Genomic DNA, 10,025 nt, shown 5'->3' with positions numbered 1-10,025 from the left:
ATAGGCCTTTTCTAAGTCAATAAAGATCATATGGAGGTTCCTTTTGTAAGCTCTAAATATTTCTATAAGTCTCCTTAAAAGGTAAATAGCTTCTGTCGTGGATCTCCCTGGCATAAAACCAAATTGGTTTTCCGATATAACAGTTTCTCTTCTTAAGTGAACTTCAATGATTTTTTCGCAAAGTTTCATGGTATGACTCATTAGTTTTATGCCCCTATAGTTATTGTAGTTCTGGATATCACCTTTATTCTTATAAATTGGGACTACAATGCTTCTCCTCCACTCATCTGAAATTTTCTTTATACTCAAAATCTTGTTAAACAACTTGGTTAGCCAAGAGATCCCCCATGCTCCTAAGCTCTTCCACACTTCAATTGGGATCTCATCCGGTCCTGGTGATTTTCCAACCTTCATCTTCCGCAGGGCCTCTTTAACTTCAGCCTCACCAACTCGTTGTAGATGTTCATGACGTGTGTTGGCTTCAAGACTAATCCTCTCCACTTCTAAATCCATCATATCGGTCAAGATAGCTCCATTAAGTAGGTTGTAAAAATATTCACCCCATCTCTCCAAAATGTCCTCATCTCGTATTAATACTCGACCTTCCTCACTCTTAATGCATCTAACATGATCCAAATCTCTGCTCTTCCTTTATCTTACTTTGGCTATCCGATAAATTGTATTTTTTTCTTCCTTTGTATTAAGTTTTTTATAAAGGTCGTCATATTTTTTCGCTCTTGCTTTCCCCACAGTTTTTCGAGCTTCTTTTTTGGCTGCATAATATCTCATCTTATCATCTGCCTCGTTAGTCCTTTGCCAAGTCTTAAAATGAGTTTTCTTAGTCTTAATGGCTACTTGAACTTCGTCATCCCACCACCAAGTCTCTTTAGGGGCCACACACATACCTCTTGAAATCCCTAGGACTTCTTTAGATAATTAGGCTTTTTTTTTCTACTAAACCAATAGATAATTAGATACTAAACAAAAATTGTAAAATGTAATCAGTAAATTGTAAAGCATACCCTAACACAAGGTCGGGCTGGGCCGGGTTAGGCTTAGCCCAAGGCCTCAACCTTGGCCCAGCCAGATCTTGACCCCGGGCCTTAAAATTTCAACCCTAACCCGCCCTCAGGGTTGAAAATCAAGTCCAGGCCCTGTTTGGGCTCAGGGCAGGCCAGGACGGGCTCGGGCCAACAAGGCCAAACTTACACCCCTAGGTAGTATAAAATTTCAAAGCTTCATTACATTTGAAAAATAAATCAATAGTTGAAAATACTAGGAAAAGATTCCAACACAGAGGAGCGAACGATTGGGATTTGCTAGGTGTGTCAACGGGCCGAGCTTGGCCGGTCTTGGCCTTAACCCTAGCTCAACCCTGGCAAGGTTTTCCCAAGCCCGGCCCGGCCCTGATTTGCCTTGAATAGTCAAGAGCCCATCACAGACCACTTAACAAAGCCCATATTTTAAATGCATTACCCTTAAAATGCACTAGTGGGTTATTAAGTGTAGGACTTTATAACTCTATAAATCAATGGCAGCAAAGAGATAGGATTCATTTCGTCGCCCATTTTACTAGCATCCTTTGGCTTGGGTGAGCTATATGCGGTTGGTTGTCTAACACGGTGCACGGGGCAGATGATTTAGAGATGAGTACAATATAGGAATGGTTCAGTTTGTGAAGGAGATAACTACTGCAGAAAAAGCTTGTAAATTGACCGGATTCGGCTCGGATACGGATTGGATATGATTGGATTTGGATATTCCCCGGCCGAATATGGATCCCTCTAAATGGATTCGGATGCGAATCGAATTCGGATTTCCGACCATCCATTTGCAGTTCTGCCTTGTGTAACCTAGACCTTCCTCCTCCTAGCGGATTCAATTCACTCTCAATTTCATATCTCTTAGATTATGATTCTTTTTTCTCATATTCTAGAACCTGTTGAATCTTAAAAAACCCTCAAGATCATAATTTATTTAATTTTTTATTATTAAGTATTTGGATTTTTTTCTTGATGGATTTTTATTGGAGTAATCAGATTTTTTCCTAGATATCTCTAAACGAATTCGGTTGTCCCTAAACGAATACGAATGCGGATCGATTTCGGATTTTCGATTATTATTTACAGAATTACATCCCTAAATTTATCTAATTCTACAAAAACCTTACTTCAGAGAGCTCACACCTTAGAAAATTCCTAATAGCTTGGTTCCCTCCACCTCCTTCACTCGTCAAAATCACATGGATGGGTCCAACTATGATAACCCTGGCCCCGCCAGTATTGGTGGCATGTGTCGTGATCATTAGGGCCGATTCATCTTCGGACTTATGTCTGGTTGTGGTCAGACACTCATACCTATGCTTCAGTTTCTGAGGCCCTTGCTATCAAAAAAGCTTTATGCCTCGCCCTACAAAGAGGCCTATCACGATTATGCATTGAAGGGGATAGGCTTGGGCCCGTATTTATTAAGTGCATACAGGGTCGGGCTTGCTCTGCCAGGGCCAAGGTCAAGGCCTCAACCCAGGCCCAACAGCCCGACCCTGGCAGGAATACAGGCCCAGCCTAGCCCAGTCCAGGCTCAGGGTGGGTTAGGGCCGGGTCGAGATGGTCGGGTTTTTTTGAGAACCCTAGATTTGTTGTGAAAATTGACATGCAGCCATTAAAACATGTCGTTCCTATTCAATAGATGGTTCGCCAAATCACTTTTCTTTTTTGTTTTAACTTCTACCAGTTTCAGATTAAGAAGAAAAGGAGCCGAAGGGATTATTGAAAGTTTCTCTGAGCCATGGTTTGAGATATTGGTATCGTATTGCTTGGTACTGGTTTTGCAAGTGACTGATCCTAATACCGTGTCGATACCGTATTGGTGAGACGGTATGGGCAAAGGGTAAAATGGTAAAAAAACTTATTTTTATAGGAGAATTAGAGGCAAATTTGTCCAATACGACCGATTGGTGCTGATACCAATCCGATACCGTATTGGTTTCCGGGTTGACTGATATCCGTTTCGATACCATGCACTAAACCCATGCTCGGAGCAGACATACGAGAGGACAGAAATTGAGGTTTCTAATATTGTGGAGGGGTAAAATTGGTATGGGAAGATGTGGACGACCATACAATGAACGGTTCTTGTGGTTCCTCCCATATTCACAAGAGAAATGAATGTTTTTGAGCTACTAGAACTAGTTGGTTGGATCGATGTCATCTTTGTCTAACTTTAGAAACTTGGACAATGAAGTTATAATTTATAGCTAGAAACCCGTTGGATTGGATTTCATCTTTGTCTAAACTTAGATATTTCTAGTTTAAATTAGTCCTATAAATTATGATTCTTAGAATGCAAAGCATATCAAAAGCTTTTTAAAGAATAATAATGGGTTCGTGTTGGAGAGATATGCTACTTGTTTTAGGTTTAACTCTCTTCAGCCTTTCACCTTCACGGGCAACTGAAGTTTCTTATGACAAGGGTCAGCTTTTGATCAATGGAGAGCCAAGAATTCTGCTTTCTGGGTCAATCCATTATCCACGCAGCACGGTGGAGGTAAAGTGATTGATCGATGGGTTTGTTTTCTTATTATTAATTTGTGCGAAAAAAAATTCTGTTCGAAAGTGTGGCCTACACCATCACTCCCATGAGTTTATCTCTCTCCTCCCCATATGAATAATCACATTTACCCCTTGTTTTGAGGAAGAGAGAGATAGACATGATAGTGGTGGCGTGGACAGTGGACAGGAGGAAACTACTTCCCTTAATTTGTTGTTCAAATCATACTTTTCGCCAGAAGAAGCAAGTTACAAATCCATCTCTTTCAATGGTTCAGATGTGGCCAGATCTAATTCAGAAGGCCAAGGAAGGTGGACTAGATACCATCGAGACTTATGTGTTTTGGAATGCCCATGAGCCCCATCGTCGCGAGGTTTTCCTCACTCACTCTAAACTATAATTAATCAGTATATCTTAAATAATGTATGCAGCCTTACCCTTGCTTTTGCGGAGAGACTGTTTTCAGAGCTAATCAGTATATCTTCTTCTATTAAAAATGCTAACCATTTTCTTCTTTTCTGTCTCCTTCTTAATTAATTGTTTCCGCACAGTACAATTTCAAAGGAAACCTAGATCTCGTCAGATTTTTGAAGACAGTCCAGGAAGCAGGCCTCTACGCAATTTTACGCATTGGTCCATATGCGTGTGCTGAATGGAACTACGGGTAATTATTACATATATGTATTTGTAAGTGAATGTATTTGTAACTGAATGTCTGAATGACATTTTATAGCTTATAGGTGCGTTTAGAACTTGACACATTTTAATTGTTCCTTATCTTATTCCCAAAAATTCTTTAAGGAAAGGGTGTAAAAGAATTTTTAAAAATTATTTGGAAGTGACATATAGTTGTCATTATTAGAAGATGTTATTTCACATATTTCGAGTACACATGTGAAATGACAATATTTATCCATATTGAAAAACTGTGTGTACTAAAAAGGCAAAATAAATAAATAAATAAATAACATTACAAATTATTTGACACCTTGATAGGTGTCGATAAGAAAATCCCATTCACCGAGGGGCACGAGAGGATGGGAACTGGTATTTTGGAACATACTAAAACCCTAGGAGGGATTTGTGAACCCTTAGATGGGTGGAAGAAAACTTTGTCCTTTCTATTATTCCAAGTGTCTCATCCAAACATCAGAACCCATGAGCGGAGAGATTACTAAGTTAAAGAATCACCAAAAGCCAAGGCCTCTAAAAAGAAACAAGGAAAAAATGAGAAGCAGAAAAAATGATGACTTTCATATAAAATTCAGCTAACCCAACAAAATTTGTTATATAACATATCCAAGGAGCTGGTGGCTCAATCCAGGATACCCATCCTCCCATGCCAAACAACACAATTAAGAAATTTAACCTTTAACCTTTACCCTTACATTGCTTAGCCTTTCAAGTATACTAATTAGATGCCATTTTTCTTGCCAGAGGATTCCCTGTGTGGTTGCACAATCTACCAGGAGTCAAGTTCAGGACAGATAATCAAGTGTTCAAGGTTCAGATTTGCATTTTTTTTTGTTTCCCTAAATCACTGTCACTGTTTTTCTATGTGGAGTTGATGGTATTAAAACAACCTTTTTTTTCCCCTTCTGAATTATAGGATGAGATGCAAAACTTCACTACCTTAATAGTTGATATGATTAAAAAGGAGAAGCTCCTTGCCCCTCAGGGAGGACCCATAATCCTTACACAGGTCTGTCTATACTACTACTACTATTTTTATTTTTGCTAATGAGGAAACCCAACAACCAGCTTGGCTTTACGGTTCATACCTTAGGGTAAACCCCGTTTACATGAACCCTCCCCACACCCCGTGTATTGCTTCATTCGAGGGGATTTGAACCTGAGACCCCATGACTGAAGCACATAATCCTAAACCAGTCAACTTATTATGATATTTCTTTGTTGCACAACAGATTGAGAATGAATATGGCAATATAATGGGCCCCTATGGAGAAGAAGGGCAAAGATACATCCAATGGTGTGCAAAAATGGCTGAATCCCAAAATACTGGCATCCCATGGCTCATGTGTCAACAAGAAAATGCACCACAACCAATGGTATATATATTAGAAAATACTTTTATGAACATATAAATCTATCTATCTATCTATATATATATATATATATATATTTTTTTTTTTTTCAATTCTGGCTTCTGGTCATAGTATATAAACTTCTTCAGTTCTTATTCTTTTTCTTCTGATCATGGGTGATTGTTCATTGATCTTTCAGATTAACACATGCAATGGATTTTATTGTGATTGGAATTTCAAGCCAAATAACCCAAAGAGTCCCAAAATGTGGACTGAGAATTGGACTGGGTGGTGAGTATACTTCATTCCAAACAATATAGGCTGAAAGAAGAAAGAAAAGCTTGGAAAATTAAAGGGAAGCGAAGTAAAATTAAATCAAAACTAAAAAAAAGACTTTTGTAATAACTAATTAACATGATTGTCTAAGTAACTTAATTCAAATCATTCCAAATATAGCTATTACATTTTACTTTACTCTGCAATCAAATCCCTAGGATTTCACTTCCCTTCACTTCCTTGGAACCAAACCTTATGATATTTCTACCCTGCATATAGCCTGAAGCTAAATGGACATTCTTTCAGGTTCATTGGTTGGGGCCTCCCTTTCCACCAGAGAGCTGCTGAAGATGTGGCCTTCGCTGTTGCCCATTTCTTCCAAAGTGGTGGTGTCCTTCAAAACTACTACATGGTTTGTTTTCACTCTTGAAACCATAGAGAAAGATTCCTTAGAAACAAAATATATGTAGGAGAAGACACTAATATTTTCATGACTTGGTTTTAGTACCATGGAGGAACCAATTTTGGTCGTACATCAGGTGGCCCATATATCACAACATCTTATGATTATGATGCACCACTTGATGAATATGGTAATCTTTAATTTTATGTTAAGATTAAATGTCAAATTGCACGTCATTATATGTCCAAATTTGATTAGTTCCATATCCTTTAATTAATAAATCCAACTCTTTAGGGCTTTTGAATCAACCTAAGTGGGGACATCTAAAGAGACTCCATGAAGTCATTAAATCGGCCGAGAAGATTCTTGTCCAACAGTTAGTGACACACAAAGACATTGAAAGCAATGTGGTGGTTAGTTGCAATATATCCTTCCAATTCTTGTATCCTTTGGCAAATCATTAAAATTGAAAGTAAATGGAGGTGACGATATGAAATCTTTTTGTTACAGTTGTCTACATTTATCAACAACTCTACTGGAAATTCAATTTGCTTCTTGAGCAATGTAAACAATAACAAAGATGTGATTGTTGACTTGCAAAACAACGGCAAATACTTCTTGCCTGCTTGGTCTGTTAGTATTCTTGTTAATTGCAACAAGGAAGTCTACAACACTGCTAAGGTATAAACGGGAGTAATTGAAATTGTTGCATATTTAAATTGATCTTCTCAAAAGATTAAAGCATATAATTAGTTTATTTTCGATGCTTACAGGTCAGCACCCAGATATCCTTGAAGACAAAGAAACCAAGCAATGTTGAACTCAGTTGGGTTTGGAAGGCAGAGCCTTTGAAAGATACCCTAAAAGGAATGGGCACCTTTACTGCAACCAAGCTTCTTGAACAAAAGGCAACAACTATTGATGCTAGTGACTACCAGTGGTACATGACTAGGTATATATAGTTTCTCTATCTTTAATTTCTTCCTTTTCATAGGATGTTGTCTCTAATTTGTTAGGGGTTTAGGTGGAACTCATCTTCAAAAGCTAGTCGCTAAAGAGAGGGTGCCCAAGTACCTATAACCCCCACATTCCCCATATATATATATCCGATGTGGGACTATTTTTTCTGCCTTCCGCATGGAACCCAACATGATTACCATCTTAATTTAACAAAACTCACTATTTTATATTGTTACCATGGTCTTCTAGGGTGGACATCGATGCATCCTTCCCTAAAAATGCAACTCTGCGCGTGAATACAACAGGCCATGTCCTTCATGTTTATGTTAATAAGAAGCGCATTGGTAATTTAAACTTGAGCATACACTATCTTCCACCTATAGGTTTTTAGCATTCATCAAAATATGTAATATTTGAAATTAAATTTCTGAATTTGGTGGAACTAATAACAGGATCTGATTGGCGTAGCGGAGGTGGTTTCGTGTTTGAGAAACCAGTTAATTTGAAAAAAGGGGTTAACCTAATATCCTTACTTAGCGTCACTGTTGGACTAACGGTACTCAATCTCCCTTTTTCCTCTTTAAGCATATTTTAAAAAGGTTCTAGGTGGCTTCCTGTTATTTTGAATATTTATTTTTTCCTTTTTCTTTTTTTTTTTAATATAATTTACTTATCCAAAAAAAATGATACTTAATTTGTTTTCTTCAGTTACCATTTGGATCAACTACTTACTTTTCATGCTTACAATACTAATTAACAGCTTCTTCTTTTTTTGTTTAGAACTATGGTTCATTTTTCGACTTGGTTCCAAGTGGAATAGTTGGTGGTCCAGTTCAGTTGATAGGAAGTGGTAATGTTACTAAGGATATATCATTAAACGAGTGGTCTTATAAGGTAGTATCATTAATTGATCATTTTAAATACTATTCAGAAAAATATTTCCTACTAGTGGTTAAAAATATGATTTGACTTCCCATTTCTTGCTCTTTTGGTTGCAGATTGGATTAAACGGTGAGAACAAGCAATTTTATGGGGATAATTTGTCACGCAAAAATAAATGGACATCAGAAGGACTTCCCATCAATAGGCCTATGACCTGGTATAAGGTAACCTCCCTCTCTCTCTCTCTCTCTCTCTCTCTCTCTCTCTCCATTTGTTGTCCAACACAGAAATGGTTAATTTGAAAGTGTTTGATGGCAGACAACCTTCAAGGCTCCATTGGGTAGAAATCCTGTGGTGATAGATATGCAGGGTATGAGCAAAGGACATGCCTGGATTAACGGACATAGCCTTGGGAGATTTTGGCCTACCATGATTGCTCAAGCCCCCAAAGGATATTCCTGTTCTGATACATGTGATTATCGTGGAAATTACCATGATCACAAATGCTTCTCTAATTGTGGTAATCCTTCACAAAGATGGTAAGTGAAAATTTTTATTGGTCCAATTCATTTCATGTAGGAGATTAGGGGTAAACTTATTAACGTTTCTTCTCCAAACTAAATATTATTGGGTTTTTCTACTAGGTACCATGTTCCACGGTCATTCCTGAGTGATGAGGATAACACATTGGTCTTGTTCGATGAAATGGGTGGCAACCCAACTCAAGTTAGTTTCCAAACAGTCATAGTGGGGAAGACATGCGGCAATGCATATGAGGGGAACACATTGGAATTATCATGCCAAGATGGGCAGACCATTTCCGCAATTGAATTCGCCAGCTTCGGAGATCCCCAAGGCAAATGTGGTTCATTCAAGAAAGGTAGTTGTGATGCTACTAACACACTATCTGTGTTGGAGACGGCATGTGTTGGAAAGGAGTCTTGTTTGATTAATGTATTGGAAGCAAATTTTGGATCAAATAGCTGCAGCCTCAACACCCCCAAGAGGTTAGCTGTGCAGGCTATTTGCTAAGGTCTTTGTTATGTGTTTTCAATCTAAGCTCTTAGGTTGAGAGTTAAGACCCAGCAGACAGACTCTCCATACTATAGCTACGGAGCTCTAAGATGTTGTTGTTACATGTACTAAAAGCTTTGTGCAATGAGAATGTAATACTGTGAACTAAAAAGAAGGATTTGTTTTCAAGCTAAAAGAAATTTCTAATTACTAATTTCGTCCATGATCTTCCAAATGTTAATGACCTAAGTTGGTTTTATCACTAGTTGATATTTTTTTTTCACTAATAGGATCATTTTTATTAGGAAAAAAAGGAAGAATGTACAAGAATAAAAACACAGCCCATAACAAGAAGCCAGGGCAAAAACTAATAAAACCCCCCCAAAAAAAAAATCCGAGCTAGCCCCTCCCACTTTCGGTAATGCCATCAATAGGATGGGACTACCTCGCTACATTAAATAAGAGTTAAAAGAAAACTCTTAGCACGCACGAAGTTTGTCCCATGCACAATTTGTTCTAGTTCAATCTATTGAACAATCAAGGGACGCTCCTTTATGTTGGATTCTTTATGGGAAAACTCCATTTGAAATCCTTTTTAACAAAACCTTTTGTCTTGATCATCTCTGGGTTTTTGGGAGATATCCAGTTATTCTTCATAAGTTTGATAAACTTGCATCCCCGGGTGTTTTTATTGGGTACCCCCATGGTCAGAAAGGCTACCGTGTATTAGACCTCATTTCTACAAAGATTTATGTGAGCCGTGATGTTACCTTTCATGAAAATATTTTTCCCTATGCCCTTTTACCCAACCCAATTCCAAGTGGAACCCCTATCCTACCTCTTCCCCAACCCGACACTCTTGATACACTTCCTATCGATCCCATCACTACTAACAC

The 10,025-nt window shown here is 38.1% G+C and overlaps 1 protein-coding gene across 1 annotated transcript; it reads left to right on the top strand.

The window, feature by feature from the left end:
* Window positions 1-3,399: 3,399 nt before the first annotated feature.
* Window positions 3,400-9,147, top strand: LOC122646877 (beta-galactosidase 7-like). The gene is made up of 18 exons (XM_043840509.1): window positions 3,400-3,546; window positions 3,827-3,922; window positions 4,101-4,213; window positions 4,987-5,053; window positions 5,159-5,251; window positions 5,475-5,618; window positions 5,794-5,885; window positions 6,177-6,282; window positions 6,376-6,463; window positions 6,568-6,686; window positions 6,784-6,954; window positions 7,047-7,225; window positions 7,483-7,577; window positions 7,686-7,789; window positions 8,014-8,127; window positions 8,232-8,339; window positions 8,434-8,654; window positions 8,760-9,147. The coding sequence occupies exons 1-18, from the start codon at window positions 3,400-3,402 to the stop codon at window positions 9,145-9,147; spliced, it is 2,445 nt and encodes an 814-aa protein (XP_043696444.1).
* Window positions 9,148-10,025: the final 878 nt, after the last annotated feature.

The sequence above is a fragment of the Telopea speciosissima genome, chromosome 11, assembly GCF_018873765.1.
Source record: "Telopea speciosissima isolate NSW1024214 ecotype Mountain lineage chromosome 11, Tspe_v1, whole genome shotgun sequence".
NCBI lineage: Eukaryota > Viridiplantae > Streptophyta > Magnoliopsida > Proteales > Proteaceae > Telopea > Telopea speciosissima.
The sequence above is the reverse complement of the archived record's forward strand: the minus strand, read 5'-3'. Positions and strand labels throughout refer to the sequence as shown.